The sequence below is a fragment of the Elaeis guineensis genome, chromosome 4 (assembly GCF_000442705.2).
Source record: "Elaeis guineensis isolate ETL-2024a chromosome 4, EG11, whole genome shotgun sequence".
Lineage (NCBI taxonomy): Eukaryota > Viridiplantae > Streptophyta > Magnoliopsida > Arecales > Arecaceae > Elaeis > Elaeis guineensis.
This window is the reverse complement of record NC_025996.2, coordinates 97816763-97840716: the sequence shown is the minus strand read 5'-3', so window position 1 is coordinate 97840716 and position 23954 is coordinate 97816763. Positions and strand designations below refer to the sequence as shown.

At 37.0% G+C, this 23954-nt stretch overlaps 1 protein-coding gene across 9 annotated transcripts in view; it reads right to left on the bottom strand.

The window, feature by feature from the left end:
• The window catches only part of LOC105034963 (uncharacterized), a 117926-nt gene that overhangs the window by 80917 nt on the left and 13055 nt on the right, over nucleotides 1-23954 (bottom strand). For all 9 annotated transcript variants that reach the window (XR_012141019.1, XR_012141020.1, XM_010910322.4 and 6 more), the window contains exons 2-3: nucleotides 2699-2797; nucleotides 1853-2219 (exon numbers count right to left, since the gene is read on the bottom strand). Coding sequence is in view for 7 of the 9 variants with exons in the window: in XM_010910322.4 (XP_010908624.1) it covers nucleotides 1853-2219; nucleotides 2699-2797 (466 nt within the window). In the remaining 2 variants the exon portion in view is untranslated. The remainder of the gene's footprint in view (nucleotides 1-1852; nucleotides 2220-2698; nucleotides 2798-23954) is intronic.

Here is a 23954-nt window from a genome sequence, read left to right as displayed (position 1 = left end):
TGTTGCATGATTGTAATTATTCACTCTCCCAAATCTTCTTCAACCCATATGATCCATCATTCCCTTCAACTTTACTAGGTCAAATGGGTTTATGACAGTACAAGAATTTAGAAGGTGTTCCAGATGGATATGCAGCAAATATAAACTACAGACAGGGCACATGTACATAAATGAGTATGAAAAGTGAGCCTTGAGATGTAAAAAGTGAAGACCAAACAAGTCACCGAGCTAGAAGATTCTTATTGATATAAAGTACAGCTTGAGTTTCATCTTTGTTGCATAGATGAAACTGATTTCGCAGATCAAAAGCATTTGGATACATACCTTCTGAAACACAAAGGATTTAGTAAAATTTTGTAACTACAACAAAAAGAAAAACCCAAAAAAAAAAAAAAAAATGAAGTGTTGCATCAGCAGCCAGGGAGGAAGACACTCAGTTTTTTCTGACATCTCTCATGTGTATAATCCTAATGACGTATAGATTGGACCCACGGACTCAAAAAAATGTTATGCATATCAGATGTAGGAATGAATTTTGATGGAAAAATCATTTAATATCTGAATTATATATAGTTTGCAGGACACCCTATGCACACATATAGTCAGTGATAATGATCCTATTAAAACTGCCCTGATCTTGTCACATCTATGATTCCTATCTGATTGGATTTAAGAGAGGTCATATAGGGGGCTGTTCTTCGTTTGTGTTCAAGAGATTAAAGAAGGGATAAAAGAAGAGGTTAGAAAAGAAGAGGAGGAAAGGAATAACAAAAGGATAGTCAATATTTAGTTCTTAGCTTCAGAATGAGGGGGGAAAACAAAGTCAACAGCCACAATATAGTTTATGCTTGAAGATGACAATCAAACCTCATAAAATATCAAGCATCAACCTGGTTTCCCCAAAACTATTTCCTTACTTTCCTCTTTAAGATAACTCTCCATTTTTTTGGCTGGTTCATTAATGTTATGTTCTTGACTTTGTATTTGATTCTGATGCATGGATATGGATGTATCATTATCTTCTGAGGGATATAAATGGTGGAAGAAGATCTGCTTTTGCTCAATTTAGACACAATCTTCTATTCAATTACTAATATCTGTCTTTTCAATGAGATTTTGATGTTAAATATTTTTCTCTTTCAAAATTCATTCAATATATTATTTAATAAGTTAATGTGTTGCTGGACATGGTGAGGAATAATGAGATAGAAAATCAAGGATCATACAAAAGATGGATTTGATTTTAGTTTAATCCACCAATAAATTGCTGCATTGACACCAAAATCCTGGCTCCACCACTGCTAGGGGTCCGTTATAGACTTCAAATCTTATTACTGATTTCTCACCAATTCCTAAAAAAGACCAATCGCAAGAAGCAAAACTTCTGATATAATTGAATTAGCTATCTCATATCCCACTCCATAAAAACACAACATAATATGAAGCCACCCCTTGCAGTTGTTCTCTCTAATACTCAGCCAGATGGATCCCAGCATTATTTGTTGTGGCCTAATCTCCCATCTTGGGCTAATAATCGAGGTTCCACTTCCACTTTTATGTTTCTTAATTTTCCTTCGCATAATTTACAGATGTTGCATCTGTGTAGCAATTAGAAAATATTTATCAAGCAAACCAGATTAAACTTTATTTCCTTTATAAATAAGAGGAAGAGCTCTAGGCTTCTAGCCAAATCAAACCAGAATAAATAAATAAATAACAAACAAATGAGGCATCTTTAACAGTTAGTGTTAACCAGCTGACAAGAATGGTATGCAATCATAGAAGTCCACCTCACGTCTGTCGTCATTAATCACACAACCAGGACATCCAAATTTTCAAAGTAAGTCATTACCTGATCAAATAAAACTGAGTTCACATTGATATTGTACTCTATATTCATATCTTTTAAGCCACTGCTGAAAGCTTTGCTATATGGAAGAGCCCACCTCCAGAGATCTGCATCTTCAATATATCTGAAAAGCCTTCCAACCCTTTCAAACTTGCCGTCAGGCAAAAATTTTGCCCCAGCCACAGCATTGCTGCCTGTGGCATAATTTTCTGAAATGTTACTTCTTGCTAAAAGCTTTTCACTAAAGAAGTCAAATGCAATTGTAGCACCACTTCGTTTCATATCCATGACCTTAGTCACATTATTGCCAATGGAAGCATTTCCATGCAAAGTTTCCAATGCCGTCTTATGATGATCTAAGATTGTCACACTGGAAAACAAGAAGACAAAATAGTAGATAATAAGAATTATTAAATTTGGAAGTCAGCACTACTAACTACCGAAAGGTGATGAAATATGACTTACTGCATCATGGTCAAAAGGTACAACCAAAATGATGCAGGCAGCAAAACTACCTTCATAAAATGTAAAATCGACTAACCTGATTTCTTTCTCTTTTGAGTGGGGTTTTGAATCAAACTTCTACAACCTAATCACCTTTACAATATTTTAATGATATCTATTTTAGCAATTATAAGCAACAAATAAACCCATTTTTTGTCTTCAGTAGGGTTTATCTGCCAATCATCATGACATGATAGTGACTCTAATGATCTTTTACTTTGATTCATGCTAACAATTATAAGTAATGCATCTAAATTTGTGATTTAAATCATAACATATATTACAATAGGCAAAAAACAATATCATTGAATGAGGGGAGACTGACATAAAAATAAAGAGACTGACCTCTCAACTTTTGAAGATATCTCAGCAACAAATCCAGGGGGTCCCACAAAATCCAGGAGGTAAACATCACTGAGCATTTCTAAAGGAAGTGTGTCCACCCTGGAAACCAAAAAACTCACATATTATTAGTTATACATGGCCCTAGTTTTCATTCTCTCAGTTTTCTGTCTGAGGCCGGATCATATAAATATTTGCAATAACTTGAAGGTTTTATTCCCCTGTATAAGAGTTCAATTCTACAGGTATCAGTAGGCCTCTGCTAAGTAAAACTTCACAATTACATGAAGCATACTTAAATGAATTTTTGACCTCCATCACAAAATGCAAAGCACATATAAGATTTTTTTTTCTCCTCTTTTTATTGACAATTATTTGATACATTAGCAATTATAGTGATTGTTTTGGGTCTCAGGCTTTCAGTGTCATGGATTTATATTTCCTTAATATCGAAAGAAGTCTATAAAGTATTTGGTAACTCTTTTGAAAGAAAATGTAACAACTGGCTAAAGATTATTAAAAGAAAATATAATCCAACATATATACTGTACAAATCCTTGAAAAGATTAAAAGGCCAATTACCTGCTAAGTCACCAATCCCTATCGCTCCCCCCCCCCTTTTACCCCCTTTCTTTCCTAAATGGGTAATTAGAAGGAAGCAAAGGCCATCGAATGTGGCAGAGTCTTCACTTTTGCTTTGCCTCACTCATTCGGCATTCTACCAAGAATTCTCATCTAAGGAATGTAGGAACTCTAGTACCAACTTGAGCATAGGTTCCTATTCTCCTGATGTTGAAAGAAGTCTATGTGGCATGGTTCGCTAAGCCAAGTTGGTTCGGGGCATGCCGAACCATATCAGCAGTTGATTGAGATGGTTCCAGCATTCAAAATGAGAAACTAGCGAGGAGCGGAGAGAGAGAAGAAAACATAGGAAGAGAGAAAGTGGGGGAGGCAAAAAGAGGGAAAGGGAGAGAGGGCCTTTCTAGAGGCCGCTGGAGGACAGCCAAGCATGCTGCACTGCTACCAAGCTCGGCAAAACCCGGAGGGGGGAGGGAGGAAAGGGGAGAGAGAAGGAGAGGAGGCCACCAGAGGCCTCCAAAGGATCGGCAATGCCACTACGTCTCTACCATGCCAGTGAAAGCCAAAGAAGGGACTCCGCACTCCTAATCGAAGCAGGAGCTTTAGCACCTGTTTCAATTTTTTTATTTTGGGTTTATTCCATAAACTCGGCAACATATTTTCCAACTTCACTATTTTTTTCTATTTTTGAGGGACTTTCAATTGAAGCCGACAACTGTTGCCAACTTCAATTGAAAATCCCAAAAAAATAAAAAAAATAGTGAAGTAGGCAAATATGTTGCTGACTTCATACCCAAAAACAAAATACGAAATAGGGGCCAAAGCCCCTGTTTCAATTAGGAGGACGGAGCCCCTCCTCCAGTCTTCACCAGCACAATGGAGATGCAGTGGCATCGTTGGCCTTCCAAAGGCCTCTCCCTCTCCTTCCCTCCCTCCCCTTACTCCGGGTTCCACTGAGCTTGCTAGTGGCACATTGAGCTCGACTATCCTCCGGAGGCCCTCACTCCCTCTTCATCTCCCTCCACCTCTCCCTCTCTCCTCATCTCCCATTCTCTTTGCCTCTCCTTTTTTGTCAGTTTGGACCGGGTATGGAATGGCATAGGGGCATATCGCACCATATCATAGGCCAAGTGGTCCGAGCTTCGGTACCAATATGGTGAACCTTGCTATATGGTATATGGTTACTCTTTTGATAGAAAATATAACTAGCGGCTAAAGATTATTAGAAGGGAATATAATCCAGACCATATGATGTAGAAATCCTTGAAGACATTGAAAGGCCAATTATCGACAAAGTGATTGATCATCAATCCCTATCCCCTTCCTCCTTCTCCCCCCTTATCTTTTCTAAATGGATAGAAGGAAGCAAAGGCTGTTGAATAAGGGCATAGTATTCACGGGTGCTTTGCCCCATGCCATCATCATTCAACCAAGAAGAACCATCTAAGAATATACGAGAACCCGAGCAACAACTCATGCAAAGAATAATGATTGGCTCTCGAATTGCAATACCATAATTTAAAGTACACTACACAAAATGGTCTTAGCAATAGTACTCCAATGAGCCCATACAAGTGCGCGATCTCAGCCATCTAATGTCCCATTAAAGGTTAAGATTAGATTGCCAGATTAACAGTCATATAAGGAAAAATAATTGTTTTTTCTGCAATTTAGTGCATGTTTGAATATTCCAAGATTGGCCTAAAAATCCTATATAAGTACCGGGCATGTTAGCCTATCTAGCTATCATTTCTAAGCCCAGATCCTAGCCTTTGCACTACAAGAAAAAAGGAAAGACCTATGGAGGTCTTTTCCTTCTTCCCACAGGATTTGGGCTAGATACTGTTTGGTTGATACAAGGCCATGCTTAAATGGGTGGCCCAATCCAAGAATCATATAGGATTTTCAGCGCAATTATGTAGCAATATCCAAACAAGCCACTATTAAGAACTCCAGCCATGTTTCTATCCTCCACTTTTTTCAATTCCTTCTTCTAATGGTCCTTGGTGTACTCTTTATGTCACACCCCCCTCCAATCATGGCAACCACCGCATACTCATAGAAAAATTTCCATAAGCACGCAAGGCATCTCATCATGATATCATAGACAGACAATGGAACATAAATTAAAGGATTAAAGTTCAAACCTTAATTCAAACAATAAAATCCAAACTCAATGTCAATAAAAAAAGAGAAACAAATGTCTAACATAGTCAACTTTAAACAAAGTCTTTCATCAAATCTGGTAAACCTTATATCAAAAATAAGTAGGCTAACTGCATCTCTAATCGCACTCCCAATAGAAACCCCACATCAAGCTAATTTTCTGAATCTCTAAGAAAAATATAAGAAACACATCATAATTAATGAATACCTTTAACTAAATAAATCAGGCAACAACTACATGCATATATAGGTATATCACTTCACTAAGATAACATCATAAGCATGTTAATTCAAAATTCATATCTTAATGTAATGTAGTATCAAGTACTCATTCATAGAATTTCAAATTATATAATTTAAGTTAATAAATTATAGTTTCACGAAATTCTAAAGTTCTTCTTGTCAACCATAAGCTATAACCATATTTTTCCTGTGGCAGGATCTAACACTGCATATCATCTTGTGGTGAGCCATGTAGGCGGGTCATATGTCAACTTACGGCTTGCTGCATATCATCTTGCAGCCTGTTGTATATCATCTTCAGCACAATCCACAAGAACCGCGAAACTACTAGCGGTTTGTCGCGAATCTACTAGCGACATGTCGTATATCCGCTTTGCGACATAGTCCTTTATATAGCTAGGTTGACAAATTCATATTATCATCTAATTCCATATCTTAATCGACATTCATAACATCATTTAGTTTCATATCTTGTTTCGATGATAAGCAAGTAAACAATAAAATATCAAATTAATCAAATCATATCATCCATCATATCATCGTAATCATTTTATTAAATAATATTTTCAATGTTCATAATACCTTGCATCACATTTAATTAATACAAATCATAATTCATCAATTTATAAATTTATAAATTTACCAAATAAATTTAATAAAGGTAAAACACTACTTACCTTTCAAGCAATTCCAAACTATGGATCCAATTAATTCTGAAAATCCTTCTCTGTGTCTGGTATATAAAAATATCATACTTAAATCAAAATTCTATCATAATTACTTTTAAAATAAAATCTCTAAAATCCAACATCCCCACAAGGATTGACTAAGTGATAACGCCCGAGATTTTCGCTTAATCAATCTAGGCCATCAAAGAGAAACCCTTCTTTATATATATATATATATTTACTTTCTTTTTTTCTAAGACCCAAAAATCCTACAAGAAAGAGAGAGATGGAAGAGAGGCGAGTCCCTCTCTTTTTTCTTCCTCTTCTTCTTCTTCTTTCTTCTTTTTCTTTTTCTTCCTCTCTTCTTCTTCTTCTTTCGTTTAAATAGAACAAGGGATGTGAATCCCCTTTCTCCTCAACTCCAGGGAGTCTTGCTCGAAACCAGTGACTAGGGGTTGCAGCCCACGGCGGCCCAACCGTGGCTCCCCGATCCAATGGTCAACAGTGACGGGCGGCATCCAACGCTGCCGGAAAACCCAAGGATGTGGACAGCCAAAACCAGGGATTTTTGGAATCCGATTTTTGCCAAAAATCAGTGAATGAAAACACAAAAAAATCTGTCCAAAACTTCAAAAGAAATTGAAGAGAGGATACCTTGATTGATTTACCTTACTCTTGGTGATGTTTTGGGCCACGAAATCGCTGGCACAATGTCTTCAATCCAAGAAGATGGAACGAAGAAAACGGGAGGAAATAGGGAGAGAAAAAGCGATCTCTAATGATTGAAGGCCGAGGAAGGGGGGGTTTTCATTTTATAGAGGAGATTTAGGATTTTCGGCTCAAATTTGGTCTCCTTGTTGGGATTGGAAGAAGACTCTCAATAGGAGTCTTCTTCCTCCCAACCATTCTCTATTTTCTCTTTTTTTATTTTATTTTCATGCTTTAAAAATTGTGCTATACCCCTTGGGCCATTGTTTTAACTTGGGCTAGGTTTCAAATTGGGCTGGGGTATGACATTCTCCCCTCCTAAAAAAAATTTCATCCTCTAAATTTTTGTACCTATAGTCTCAAAGAGCTGGAGATATTTCTGCTTCATTTCTTCCTCAAATTCTCAAGAAGCTTCTCTTTCTGAATGATGACTCCACTGTACTTTGACATAAGGAATGATACGATGCCTTAGCACTTGTTCTTTACAGTCCACTATCCGTACAGGATATTATTCATGTGATAGATCCTTTCTAGTTTGCAAAGGTTCGAGTTCCAAAACATGACTTGGATCCGGCATATATTTCTTCAACATAGAAGCATGGAAGACATCGTGTACTCTGGCAAGTGAAGGTGGTAAGGCAAGTCCATAAGTTACCTCATCAATTCTTTCCAAAATCTCAAATGGACCCACATATCTAGGATTCAATTTGCCATGTATGCCAAATCTTGAGATTCCTTTTGAAAGAGACACCTTGAGGAATACATGGTCACCAATTTAAAATTCAAGTTTCCGTCTTCTATTATCTATATAACTTTTCTGTCTACTCTGGACAGCTCGAAGTCGCTCTTTGATTAAATGAATCTTCTCAACCACTAGCTATACAAGTTCGGGACCCAACATTCTCCATTCACCAACATCATCCCAGTGAATCGGTGATCGGCATCTTCTACCGTATAATGCTTCATAAGGTGCCATCCTAATGCTAGCCTGATAAATGTTATTATAAGCAAACTCAGTCAAAGGTAGATGCTCATGCCATGAACCTTTCATATCTAAAATACAGAATCTCAGCATATCTTTTAAGATCTGAATAGTTCTCTCTGACTAGCCATCAATCTGCGGATGAAAAGATGTACTGAAATTCAACAAGTTCCCAAGGCTTAATGCAAACTCTTTCAAAATTGTGAAACAAATTTGGTATCTCGATCGGAGATAATGGTCATAGGACTCTCATGTAGCCTCACAAGTTCCTTTATATATAACCTTGCTAGCTTTTCCAAACTAAAACTCACTCTGATTGGTAAGAAGTGTGTAGACTTTGTTAACCTATCCACAATAACCCAAACTGCATCGTTACCACTAGGAGGCTTGAGTAGCGCAGTTACAAAATCCATAGTGATATGTTCCCACTTTCATACTAGAATATCGAGGGGTTGAAGTAGCCCTACTAGTCTCTCATGTTCAGCTTTGGCTCATTGACACACCGAACATTGAGCCACAAATTGAGCAATCTCTCTTTTCATATTGTTCTACCAATACATTCCTTCAAGTCTCTATACATCTTAGTACCACCAGGATGGACCGTATAACCTATCTGATGAGCCTCAAGAATTTCTTGTTTGAGTATTGGATCCTTGGGTATGCAAATTCTATTTTCGAACCTCAAAGAACCATCATCATGTATACTGAATTCAGAATGAGTACCTGCTTCCATTGATTCCTTGATTTTCACTAATTGCGGATCGCTGTCCTAGGCAACTTTAATTCTATCTATAAGTGTTAGCTAAATTCTCATATTGGCTAATCAAACCACTGAGTCATATGTTCGAATGTCTAATTCAAGTTTTCTTATATCCTCCAATATTTGATGTTGATTTGTGATTAAAACGGCCTTCCCAGTGATTTTCTGCTAAGGGCATCAACAACAACGTTAGCTTTCCTAGGATGATAATTAATCATTAAATCATAATCTTTCAATAGTTCTAACCATCTTCTCTGTCTCATATTTAATTCTTTTTGAGTGAAAATATACTTCAAACTCTTATAATCTATAAAAACTTCGCACTACACACCGTATAAATGATGTCTCCAGATTTTCAGAGCAAAGATTACTACTACTAACTTTAAATCATGTGTCGGATAATTCTGTTCATACGGTTTTAATTGTCTTAAGGCATAAGCCACTATCCTGCCATGTTGCATCAATACACAGCCAAGACCCTTTCTAGATGCATTACTATAAATCGTGAATCTTTCATTTCCTATGGGTATAGTGAGGATAGAGGCTAAGACTAACCGTTGCTTTAATTCTGAAAAGTTTTATTCACAATCTTTGGTCCACTCAAATTTAACTCCTTTTTGAGTAAGACGAGTCAAAGGTGCAGCTATACGAGAAAATCCTTCCACAAATCGTCTGTAATAGCCTGTCATTCCCAAAAAAATATGAATCTCAAAAATATTTGTAGGTCGTTTCTATTGTACTACTACTTCCACCTTTATTGGATCCACCGATATTCCATCTTTTGACACGATGTGTCCCAAAAATGCCATCTTGTCCAGCCAGAACTCACACTTTTTCAATTTAGCATAAAGTTTTTCTTTAATTAATATTTGAAGTACGCACCGCAAATGTTCCTCATGTTCCATCTTACTTCTTGAATATATCAAGATATCATCAATGAATACCACAACAAGTTTATCAAGATAGGGTTTGAATATTTTATTCATTAAATCCATGAAGGCTGCGAGAGCATTTGTTAACCCAAACAGCATCACTAAAAATTCATAGTGTCCATAATGAGTTCTGAATGCAGTCTTGGGTATGTCCTTTGCTTTAATTTTCAGCTAATAATATCCCAAACAAAGATCAATCTTAGAGAAAACTTGTGCACCTTGCGACTGATCAAATAAATCATCGATTTGAGGCAGAGGATACTTATTCCTTATAGTAATCTTATTCAACTCCCTATAATCGATACACAACCTCATACTTCTTTCTTTTTCACGAATAAAATCGGAGCTCCCTAGGGTGATACATTAGGTCTTATAAAATCCTTATCTAACAGTCTTGCATTTAATTCTTTTAGCTCCATGGGGGCCATTCGATAAGGTGCTTTGGAAATTAGACCCGAACCAAGTACCAAATCAATGGTAAATTCAATTTTTCTATCTGGTGGTAATCCGGATAAATATCAAGAAATACATCTGAAAATTCATTCACAATAGGAATATACTGTAATCTCAATTCATCTTGTTCAGTATCTTTTACCGAAACCAGATAGCCTCTACATCCCTTAGCATCTGCCCGGCTAGCAAGGCCGAAATGATATGTGGAGCAGTAACTCATGTGCTTTCATAAAAGCTGAAAGCTATTTCACCTGATATTTGAAAGTTCACTCTCTTTTCATGACAGTCCAAAGAGGCATGATAAGTAGCAAGCCAGTCCATTCCCAGAATAATATCAAAATTCTGCATATCTAAAACTACCAGATCTGCTGGTAACTCTCTATCTCCTATTCTGACACTACATGACTTGCATATAATTTCGGTACTCAATATACCACTTACTGGTGTTTCAACATATAATTTAGTTTCCATAGGTTTACATATCATATCCTGTTGTCTAATAAAAGTGGTGGATATAAAGGAATGTGTAGCACTAGAATCAAATAAGACAAAAGCATGGATACTAGAAACAGGGATAGTACCTGTCACCACTGCATTGGAAGCCTGAGCATCCTGTTGTGTAAGCATATAAACTCTTCCTTGAGCCCTCGGCTTTTGACCTCCATCCTTTGCTTGAGTGGATCTATTCTTATTCTTCTGAGGGCAATCTGTAATTCTATGCCCTTTCTGACCATAACCAAAACAAGAACCAGTATTCCATGGGCAATTTGCAGACTCATGATCTCGGCCACAACTCGAACATTTATCAGGCTCATTCACGCGACCTTTATTATTTGCTAGCTTCTTTGCTGGACCTTTAAAGTTTTTATTTCATCCTTGAGATTCATTAAATCTGTTTCTCTTCTTTTGATTCCATTCTCTCTCAGCATGAGCTTCATTAACCTCTTTTTTAATTATTAAAGCTTTGTTCATAACAGCAACATAAGTAGTCAACTCATAGGGTATGGCCTGTTTTCTGATTTCGATCTTCAATCCCCTTTCAAATTTATGCACCCGATCTTGTTCAAGTTCAACCAATCTTCAAACAAACTTAGCTAGTTCTATGAACTTAGTCTCATACTTTTAAACTCGGTCTTGTTCAGTAGTTCCCTTGAAAGCTGGTGGAGCCAACCTTTTAAACTCCATGATGTTGTTTCGTGGCACTAGACGCTCCCCTTGTCCATGATGTTATGGTGGATGCTAATGTGGCAGCGCATGTTGTTGTTATTGTTGAAGTAGCTGCTGCTGCATCTGCATCACTCCAACTAAGGCCTGCATTAGTTGGGTCATGCTAGGCTCTTGATGCACTGCTGAAGTACTTCCAATAGCGTCGACAATTCCTTCCTGTAGAGGGGTGCCACTAGTTGGTTGAGGAGTGTCATCACCTTGCGGGTTTGATGTCCCTTTAATAGCTCCTTGAATAGTCTTCATTTGATGCAGAGGCATCATAACCTATATCCATTTGGGATGACAGCACATCCTTAATAAGGTTATAAATTTACTCAAGGTAGATTATGTCAAAATCATCATAACTAACATCCCGATGTCCCTAATGTCTACCCATCACTCACTCGTTCTACATCAGATCCGATATGTCATTATTTATCCAAACCTGGCTCTGATACCATATAAGTTGTCACACCCCCATCCCGAGACACGAGCTAGGGGTCATGGCAACCACCACATACTCACAGAAAAATTTTCATAAGCACGCAAGGCATCTCATCATGATATCATAGACAGGCAATGGAACATAAATTAAAGGATTAAAGTTCAAACCTTAATTCAAATAACAAAATCCAAACTCAATGTCAATAAAAAAAAAAAGAAATGTCTAACATAGTCAACTTTAAACAAAGTCTTTCATCAAATCTGGTAAATCCTATATCAAAAATAAGTAGGCTAACTGCATCTCTAATCGTACTCTCAATAGAAACCCCACATCAAACTAATTTTCTGAATCTGTAAGAAAAAAATAAGAAACACATCATGAGCTAACAACCAACTGAGCAATGAAAACCTTTAACTAAATAAATCAGGCAACAACTACACGCATATATAGGTATATCACTTTACTAAGATAACACCATAAGCATGTCAACTCAAAATTCATATCTTGATGTAATGTAGTATCAAGTACTCGTTCATAGAATTTCAATTTATATAATTTAAGTTTATAAATCATAATTTCATGTGTTGCTCCTTGGATTGATTTTGATGATTACAAAGCATTTGAAGGAGTACTAATGATTTTCACTTGAAAAAGATTTATTGCTCTTCAGGGGCAAAATCGTAATTTTACCAAAATCCTGATTTGAAAGTATCAAATGATAGAACAAAAGATTTGTGATCCATTGGTGAAAATTTTATTGGTTTTGGACTTGTATTTTAAAAGATATGCATGTTTGAAAAACATGAGTCGACCCACGAGTCGACTCATGGCACATGAGATGACTGGCACGCTAAAATTCCTGACCGGCACATACTTGGCACACCCTGTGAGTCGACCCATGAGTCGACCCCCAAGGCATGAGTCGACCCATGAGTCGACCTCTGCGGGTTTTAAACCAATTTTACAGAACCTTGCATCCCGTTTGATTCTCTGATGTTTTTCCACAGAGGTCGACTCATAAGTCGACCCCCAGGCATGAGTCGACCCCTGTGACGGGATTTTTCCACAACGGCTAGTTTTTAACCCATTTTAAATGCTTTTAATGCTCATTTAATGTGGTCTAACGGCTCTATTTCAGCCTAGAATGTTTTTCACTATTTCTTGAAGCTATAAAAGGAACAAAAAGGTGGAAATCAAAAAAAAGATCAAGAAGAGAGATTTTGAAAAAGGGATTTCAAGCAAACTTTTCAGCCCTAAGCAAGAGCGCACTCAAAGCATTCAATAAGCCTTTAATCCAAGCTCACCAACTCCTCAAGTGCACATTCAAGTCACCAACCACCTTAAGAAAATCAAAAAGAGTCTTCTTCTCTTTGAGTAAAGTGTATTTAAAGTCTCATTCGCTCATTAAAGGAGCTTTCTTTGTACTTACTTGTGCTATTCATTGTTATACTTTGTTTTGAGTTATTGTTTTTATTTTGGAAGGATTCCAAAACAAGAGAAGGTTGATCCGAACCTAGAATCGGAGTGTATTGGGTTGGCTTGTACCCGAGAAACAAGTGGACTAGCTTGGGATAGCTAGAGTCGGAGTTTCCGACGTTTGTATTCGGGTTGAATACAAGATTAGTGGATTGGAATTCCCAAGTAGGAGCTTGGGAGTGGATGTAGGTGCAAGGTTGACACCGAACCACTATAAATCCCTTTGTTTGTGTTGTACCTAATTGCTCTTCTTTAACTCTTCATTATTCTCTTGCATTCTTGCATTTAGCCATTAGCCTTGAAGTAACTTTACTCTCCCTACTTATTTAGCTATTGTCAAACATTTTTCATAAAGACATAAGTTAAGCTTAAATTTTTAGAAACCCAATTCACCCCCCCTCTTGGGTTACATAGCTGGGCAACAAGTGGTATCAGAGCCCGGTGCTCTAGCCCTACTTTGATCTAAACAATCAAAGAGCCAAAGATCTATGGCAACTCAAGTCGGCACTTCTCTAGCCGAGGGACAATCCACTAACCGACCTCCACTTTTCAATGGGTCTAATTACACCTATTGGAAAGCTCGGATGAAAATATTCATTCAAGCACTCGACTATGATATGTGGAGTATCATAGTGAACGGTCCTCACACACCCACTAAAATTATAGATGGTGTGGAATCAGCCAAACCCGAGAAAGAATGGGATGAAGTTGATAAGAAAATGACCCAATTAAATACTAAAGCAATGAATGTTCTTTATTGTGCTCTTGATGCTAACGAATTTAATCGCATTTCTACTTGCTCGTCTGCTAAAGAAATATGGGATAGGTTAGAAGTAATCCATGAAGGAACCAATCAAGTAAATGAGTCTAAAATCAACATGCTTGTGCATAAATATGAATTGTTTAAAATGGAGCATGATGAGTCCATAACTGAAATGTTTACTCGCTTTACTGATATTATAAATGGTTTAAAGAGTCTTGGTAAGTCCTATACTAACAGTGAGCTTGTAAGAAAGATTCTCAGTCCTTACCAAGAACTTGGGAAGCCAAAGTGACCGCCATCCAAGAAGCCAAGGACTTGAACATTCTACCCTTGGAAGAGCTTCTTGGATCGTTGATGACTCATGAGCTGAGCATGAAGCAACATCAAGAGGAAGAAGTCAAAAAGAAGAGAATAATTGCTCTCAAATCCACAGCTCCACCAGATGAAGAAACTGATGACACTGAAGATGAAGAACAGGATGAAGAGATGGCACTCATTACCCGAAGATTCAAGAAATTTTTGAGAAAAAGGAAACAAGGGATGAGGAAGAGGCCATTCACAAAAGGGAACAGAGCAAAGAAAAGGATAAAGACCAATCCCTTATCTGCTACGAATGCAAGAAACCGGGACACTTCAAGTCCGAATGCCCACAACTGAAGAAGGGTCCCAAGAAGTACAAGAAGAAGGCCATGATGGCCACTTGGAGTGGGAGTGATGACTCAAGCTCCGAAGAGGAAGACTCGACTGAACAAGATAACCTGTGCCTTATGGCACACGAAAATGAGGTAATCTCCGAAACTCCTAGTGACTTTACATTTGAAGAACTACATGAAGCTTTTTATGATTTAATTGATGAATTAAAGAAACTAGGGATGAAGAACAAAAATCTAAAATCGAAAAATCAATCTTTATTGAAACAAAATGAAAGCATTTTAATTGAAAAATCCACCCTGCTTCAAGAAAATCAAAGTTTAAATAATGAAATTGCCAAGCTAAAACCAATAGTAGAAAAATTCACCTTGAGTTCAAATAAACTTAATATGATTCTTGATAATCAAAAAGCCGTGTATGACAAGGCTGGACTTGGCTATAACCCTTTGAAGAAACAAAAGTATCTGAAAAATATCTATGTAAACTCTTCAAATAACAAGTTATCTAATAGTACTTGCTTCAAATGTGGTAGAATAGGACACAAGTCATACACTTGCTTCTCTAACAAATCTGTAAACTCAAATGTAAAGAAAATATGGGTTCCAAAAGGAACCATTATGACTAACCAAAAAGGATCCAAGAAAGCTTGGATACCTAAAACAAAAACTTGACTTTTGCTTGCAGGTGTGTCTAGCATCCCAAGAAGGAACAGGAAATGGTATCTTGACAGCGGATGCTCGAGACACATGACTGGTGATGAATCCCAATTCATCACTCTTGATGCTAAGAATGGAGGGATGGTCACCTTTGGAGACAATGGCAAAGGAAAGATCATCGGTATAGGTAATATTGGTATCACTCCCTCCAAATACATTGAAAATGTTTTGTTAGTAGATGGTTTAAAGCATAATTTATTAAGCATTAGTCAATTTTGTGATAAAGGATATAAAGTTGTTTTTGAATCTTCTGTTTGCATTGTAACTAGTCCTATTAATGATGGCATTAAATTTATTGGACAAAGACATGGTAATGTTTATATGGTAGATTTAAATGATCTATCCAACATAAACATGCAATGCCTAGTATCCTTGAATGCTAAAATTAATAAGACTAGTCAGCTTTGGCATCGTAGGCTTGCACATATTAGCATGCATTCACTTTCAAAATTAATTAAGAATTAGTTCTTGGTTTGCCAAAATTGAATTTTGAAAAGGATAGAATTTGTGATGCATGCCAACTAGGTAAACAAACAAGAGTTTCATTTAAATCCAAAAATATTGTTTCAACCTCTAGACCTTTAGAGCTTTTGCATATGGACTTATTTGGACCTACTAGAACTACTAGTCTAGGAGGAAAACGATATGGTTTTGTAATTATAGATGATTACTCTCGTTTTACTTGGGTTTTCTTTTTGGCACACAAAGATGAAACTTTTCAAGTTTTCACTAAATTTTACCGAAAAGTCACTAATGAGAAAGGATTTTCAATTCAAAATATTCGAAGTGATCATGGAACTGAATTTGAAAATCAAGACTTTGAAAAATTTTGTGATGAAAAAGGAATAGGCCATAACTTCTCTGTACCTAGGACACCCCAACAAAATGGGGTAGTAGAAAGGAAAAATAGAACCCTAGAAGAAATGGCCCGTACCATGCTATGTGAAAGCAACCTTCCAAGATACTTTTGGACGGAAGCTATTAACACAGCATGTTACATTTTAAATCGTACTTTGATTAGACAAATTTTAAAGAAAACCCTTATGAGCTTTGGAAAGAAAGAAAACCTAATATTGCATATTTTCATGTTTTTGGTTGCCGATGTTTTGTATTAAATAATGATAAAGAAAGACTTAGAAAATTTGATGCAAAATCAGATGAAGCAATCTTTCTTGGTTACTCCTCCACTAGTAAAGCTTTTAGAGTTTTTAACAAAAGAACTTTAGTAGTAGAGGAGTCCATACATATTGTCTTTGATGAATCTAACGATCTTCCTTCAAGGAAGAATGAAGGTGTTGATGATGCAGATCCTCTTATAGATGGAATGAAGGAGATCACTCTGAAAGATTCAACAATTCAAGATGACGAGGAACATGAAGACAAATAGGATGAGGGAGGTGAAGAACATCAAGAACAACCTCAAGGTACAAATGACCTACCCAAAGAATGGAGGTATGTTCACAATCACCCTAAGGAGCTAATTATTGGTGATCCTATGCATGGGGTAAAAACTCGTTCTTCACTTAAAGATGTATTTAATCATTGTGCTTTTGTCTCTCATCTTGAACCAAAAACTATTGAAGAAGCTGAAAATGATTATAATTGGATTAATGCAATGCAAGAGGAACTTAATCAATTTGAAAGAAATAATGTATGGACTTTAGTATCAAGACCTAAAAATTATTCAATAATTGGCACAAAATGGGTCTTTAGGAACAAATTAGATGAACATGAAAATATAATAAGAAATAAAGCAAGATTGGTTGCTAAAGGTTATAATCAAAAAGAAGGAATTGATTTTGATGAGACCTTTGCACCTGTTGCTAGATTAGAGGCCATCAGACTTCTACTTGCATATGCTTGCTTTATGAAATTTAAACTATTTCAAATGGATGTCAAAAGTGCATTTTTGAATGGATATATTGCTGAAGAAGTCTATGTAGAACAACCCCCAGGTTTTGAAAATCATGCTTTTTCTAATCATGTTTTTAAATTAAATAAAGCTCATATGGTTTGAAACAAGCACCTAGGGCTTGGTATGATAGGCTAAGCAAATTTTTACTAAATAATGATTTTTCAAGAGGTAATGTAGACACAACCCTTTTCATTAAAAGAAATCAAAATGATATATTAATTATACAAATATATGTTGATGACATTATTTTTGGGTCTACTAATGAATCTCTTTGTCAAGATTTTGCTAAGCTCATGCAGGGGGAGTTCGAGATGAGCATGATGGAAGAACTTACATTCTTCCTCGGACTCCAAATCAAACAAACAAAGGAAGGAATCTCCATCACCCAAAGCAAGTACACCAAAGAATTACTCAAAAGATTTGGAATGGAGAACTCCAAAGCAATTGGCACACCCATGAGCCCTTCATGTAAGCTTGACAAGGATGAAGAAGGTAAATGTGTAGACCTAAAATATTATAGAGGTATGATTGGCTCTCTATTATATTTGACTGCAAGTAGGCCTGATATCATGTTTAGTGTTTGTCTGTGTGCTAGATTTCAATCTAATCCTAAAGAGTCTCACTTGAATGCTGTTAAAAGAATCTTTAGATATTTAAATGGCACTCAAACTCTAGGATTATGGTACTCTAAGGACTCATTAATTACTTAATAGGATATTCAGATGCTGATTTTGCTGGATGTAGATTAGATAGAAAAAGCACTAGTGGAACCTGCCAATTTCTTGGAGTTAACCTAATCTCCTGGTTTAGCAAGAAACAAAATTCGATAGCACTGTCTACGGCTGAGGCCGAATACATTGCAGCCGGAAGTTGTTGTGCTCAAATCTTATGGATTAAGCAACAACTCGAAGACTTTGGTATCAAACTTAATGAAACACCCATAAGATGTGATAACACTAGTGCCATAAATCTTACTAAAAATTCAATTCAGCATTCTAGGTCCAAACATATTGAAATCAGACATCATTTTATAAGAGAACATGTTCAAAACAAAGATATAATTCTGGACTATGTTTGCACTGAAAATCAATTAGCCGATATCTTTACAAAGGCCCTAAGTGAAGATAGATTCTGTGAAATTAGAAGAGATCTAGGAATTCTTGATCCATTTGCTTAAATATCTCTCTAATTTCAAGGAATCAATGTCAAAATTTCTTTGAGCTCAATTTTCATCATCTCTCTTGGACCTAAAAGCTCAAGATTATCATTCTCACAACTTTTCATAGAGCAAAAATTCTTCTCCCAAAATTCTGAATTTTTTCAGAATTTATTCATATTTTTCTTGAAATTTTGTGAATCATGAGTCGACCCCCTAGGGTCGACCCAATGGCATACTTGCAATTTTCAGCCAACATCCCATGGGTTCATCTCTTTTTAACTAAAAACCCGTTCATGAGCCGACCCCTCCATCTTCGTCTTCCTCCCTCCAAAACCCATAGTCCTTCTCTTCTTTCTCTCCAAATCCAAGGTCTAAGCCCAAGATCCTTCTTCCATCATCTCTCCACCTCAAATCGCTCCTTGGGAAAGGCACTATTCCCTTTTTTTCTCCCTTGATTGGAGCGGTTGGAGCGTGCCCTAGCTTCCACCATTCTTCTCCAAATCGAGATTTCTCTCTGCCAAAAATCCCTTTCCATCCCCTAATAACCCTCCTTCTCCTCACCCTTTTGATCTTCCTAGTCTCCTTGCTTGCTCTTGTGGTGAGAATGGCTCCAAAATTGAAACTCCTTCAAAGAAGGAAATCGGTCCGTGAGCTGGAAGAGGGCGTGCACAGGAAAAGGCAAGCTTCTCAGACCTCCTCTGCTCCCATTCCTGCTTCGGCATCTGCTCCAGATTCCTCTCAGTCTCCTCTCAGCCCTAGTAAAATTCCACTCTCTGTCAGAAAGGTAGAAACCGGCAAAAATGTTGACTTCAGATTTTTTGAAAAAGAGGGTTTCTCCATTGGTTCAAAGATCAAAAACCAAGGTTGGGGTTTTTACTGTTCTCTTAAAGAAGTTACATATGTAGATTTGGTTAGAGAGTTTTATCTGAATCTATGCTATGGCAATGGAACAGTAACTTCTACTGTTAAGGGAATTGATATCTGCTTAGATCCTATTATTTTGGGAGAGATTCTTCATTTGCCCTGTGAGGGATATTCAAACATGGAACTCCATCAATTGGTAACAAAGCTTTTCTTCCTAAGAAGTGGTAGACATGACCTCCTTTCAGGCCGAGACATATGCATCATGTTTCATGTGATCACCCAAACCCCCTTAAACCTCCCAGCTTTAATGATTGAGGCCATGAGAGAAACACTGAATAGATCCAAGGCACATCTGCCTTTTGGTATGGCCCTCACACTGGTATTCAGGAGGTTTGGAGTTAGTTTTGAGGGGGAGGCATCTGCTAGGCTCTCTCACTCTGACACCATCAATCAACACACTTTGCACCGCATGGGATTCACTAGGACCGATGGTGGTTGGATTAAGGGTGCAGAAGACAGAGTTGAGGACAGAGCTGAGGAAGGTCCTTCATCACCTCTCCATGACATCAGGGCAGCATCTCCAGACATCCAGTTTGTTTCAAAGGCTGGCCCTTCAGAGTCCACCAGGAGACACACTCCAGTTCAGCAGCCAGACAGCAGAGCACCTCCCTCAGAGATCAGATTGGCTGATGATCAGATTGAGATGATTTCTCAACGTGTGGCTTCCTTGCTTTCTCGACAGTGGAGCACTTCAGCTTTCGCATCGGGATCCACATCATTTGATGCATCTGATCAGACTTTGATCCCCCATATCTCCACTGTATTTCAAATGATCTCAGATCAGTCAGTTCGGATTCAGCAGCTCGAGGATTACATTTTGAGACTGACTGGGAGGGTACTTGACTTGCAGGGGCAAGTGTTAGCTCTGGCACATCCACAGCCACAGGAGTGCACTACTGAGGTCTCAGACCTATCTACGGAGGCAGCCAGACTTAGAGGAGTATTGGAGAGTGGATTTGATTTCCTGAGGAGAGAGATCAGAGGCTCTAGTGAGCATGCATCTACACAGTTCACTGCACTGCTTCAGTCTGTTTCGAGAGCTCTGAACCTTCTTGACACCATCAGGCTCTCTCTTGCAGTTCAGTCTATTGCTTCTCAGCCTTCAGGATCATCTCGCCCACTTACTCATGCCAGCACCTCCACTCGTGGCAGAGGCAGACGGGGTAGAGGACGAGTCCTTGGTCGTGATCCTTCATCTCCCCACCCCATCTCCGATACATCTGATTCTGATCCATCCAGTCATGAGCTCTACTAGATCCTTGTAGTTAGTCTTGTCTGTTGTTTCTTTCTAGGATCTATCTTTTGGGCCATGTAATGATATTGACTGATTGACTTTTATATTTTGATATATGTATTGGAACAACTCTATGCTATCAGTCACTTTTTGATTATAAATCTACTCTTTGACTTTTAATGTATGACCTTCAAATTGAGTTACTTTTAATTTTGTGCATGCTTAAAATAATATGAATTGCTATTTCATATCTATGGTACTCAATGGTATATTTTGTTTTATGATTGCTGTATTCAGGGGGAGTAAACATTAATGTTAGTAAAATTAATGATTAGTACAAGAAGTTCAAGAAACAAAAAGAGAAAATGTATTTAAAAGAAAAGGGGGAGTAAACAATGTTTGATGATGTCAAAAAGGGGGAGAAATTAAAGAAAAGTATCAAAAGGAAGATTAATAAAAGACTTAAAAACAAAATGAGTGAATTGCTAAGCAAAAAGCAAATGAGCAAACTTTAAAATTAATTTTTAGACATGCTCTGATACACTTTAAAATTAGACATGCTCTGATACACTTTAAAATTAATTCTTAGACATGCTTTGATACACTTAATTTTTAAACATGCTCTGATACCAAAATTAAATAATCAAATGAGAATAAGCAAATTTTCAAGATGCTAAGAAATTTGAAAAACAAGCAAATGAGCAAATGAGATATTTTTAAATACGCAATTTTCAAATCCTTAGGTAAATTCTGATAACAAAAATAAATTTTCTGCTCTGATACCAAAATCACATAATCAAATGAGCAAATTTTCAAATTATTAAGCAATAGGCAAATTGTTATGGGTACATGTATCGCATGCCAAAAGAATCAATCTTCTTTTCAAGCAAATGCATTTATAAGTAATTTTCAAGTTGGTTGTAAATTTCTTATTTATCTTCAAACTACCTATAATGCATTTCATTCCTTTGAAATTCATGCTCATTGATTCATATATATGCTTTTGTTCAAGTGTTTTGTCATCATCAAAAAGGGAAAGATTGTTGCTCCTTAGATTGATTTTGATGATTACAAAGCATTTGAAGGAGTACTAATGATTTTCACTTGAAAAAGACTTATTGCTCTTCAGGAGCAAAATCGTAATTTTACCAAAATCCTGATTTGAAAGTATCAAATGATAGAACAAAAGATTTGTGATCCATTGGTGAAAATTTTATTGGTTTTGGATTTGTATTTTAAAAGATATGCATGTTTGAAAACATGAGTCGACCCATGAGTCGACTCATGGCACATGAGATGACTGGCACGCTGAAATTTCTGGCCGGCACATACTTGGCACACCCTGTGAGTCGACCTATGAGTCGACCCCCAAGGCATGAGTCGACCCATGAGTCGACCTCTGCGGATTTTAAGCTAATTTTACAGAACCTTGCATCCCGTTTGATTCTCTGATGTTTTTCCACAAAGGTCGACCCATGAGTCGACCCCCAAGCATGAGTCGACCCCTATGACGGGATTTTTCCGCAACGGCTAGTTTTTAACCCGTTTTAAATGCTTTTAATGCTCATTTAATGTGGTCTAACGGCTCTATTTCAGCCTAGAATGTTTTCCACTATTTCTTGAAGCTATAAAAGGGACAAAAAGGTGGGAATCAAAAAAAAAGGATCAAGAAGAGAGATTTTGAAAAAGGGATTTAAGCAAACTTTTCAACCCTAAGCAAGAGCTCACTCAAAGCATTCAAGAAGCCTTTAATCCAAGCTCACCAACTCCTCAAGTGCACATTCAAGTCACCAACCACCTTGAGAAAATCAAAAAGAGTCTTCTTCTCTTTGAGTAAAGTGTATTTAAAGTCTCATTCACTCATTAAAGGAGCTTTCTTTGTACTTACTTGTGCTATTCATTGTTATACTTTGTTTTGAGTTATTGTTTTTGTTTTGGAAGGGTTCCAAAACAAGGGAAGGTTGATCCGAACCTTGAATCGGAGTGTATTGAGTTGGCTTGTACTCGAAAAATAAATGGACTAGCTTGGGATAGCTAGAGTCGGAGTTTCCGACGTTTGTATTCGGGTTGAATACAAGATTAGTGGATTGGAATTCCCAAGTAGGAGCTTGAGAAGTGGATGTAGGTGCAAGATTGGCACCGAACCACTATAAATCCCTTTGTTTGTGTTGTGCCTAATTGCTCTTCTTTAACTCTTCATTATTCTCTTGCATTCTTGCATTTAGCCATTAGCCTTGAAGTAACTTTACTCTCCCTACTTATTTAGCTATTGTCAAACATTTTTCATAAAGACATAAGTTAAGCTTAAATTTTTTAGAAACCCAATTCGCCCCCCCTCTTGGGTTGCATAGCTGGGCAACATCATGAAATTCTCAAGTTCTTGTCAACCATTACCTATGACCACATTTTCCCTGTGGCAGGATCTAACACCGTGTATCATCTTGCGGTGAGCCGTGTAGGCGGACCATATGTCAACTTACGGCTTGCTGCGTATCTTGCAGCCTGCTGTATATCAGCTTCAACACAATCCATAGGAACCGCGAAACTGCTGGCGGTTTGTCGTGAATCTACTGGCAACATGTCGCATATCCAATTTACGACATAGTCCTTTACATAGCTAGGTTGACAAATTCATATTATCATCTAATTCCACATCTTAATCGACATTCATAACATCATTTAGTTTCATATCTTGTTTCGATGATAAGTAGACAATAAAATATCAAATTAATCCAATCATATCATCCATCATATCATCGTAATCATTTTATTAAATAATATTTTCAATGTTCATAATACCTTGCATCACATTCACATCATGAATTAATATAAGTCATAATTCATCAATTTATAAATTTATAAATTTATCAGATAAATTTAGTAAAGGTAAAACACTACTTACCTTTCAAGCAATTCCAAACTATGGATCCAATTAATCCTAAAAATCCTTCTTTGAGCCTGATATATAAAATATCATACTTAAATCAAAATTCTGTCATAATTATTTTTAAATAAAATCTCTAAAATCCAACATCTCCACAAGGATTGACTAGGTGATAACATCCGAGATTTCTGTTTAATCAATCTAGGCCATTAAAGAAAAACCCTTCTTTATATATATATATATATATATATATACTTTTTTTTTTAAGATCCAAGAATCCTACAAGAGAGAGAAAGATGGAAGAGAGAGAGAGTCCCTCTCTTTTTTTTCTTCTTTTTTTTTTCTTTTTTTTTCTTCCTCTCTTCTTCTTCTTCTTTCATTTAAACAGAATAGGG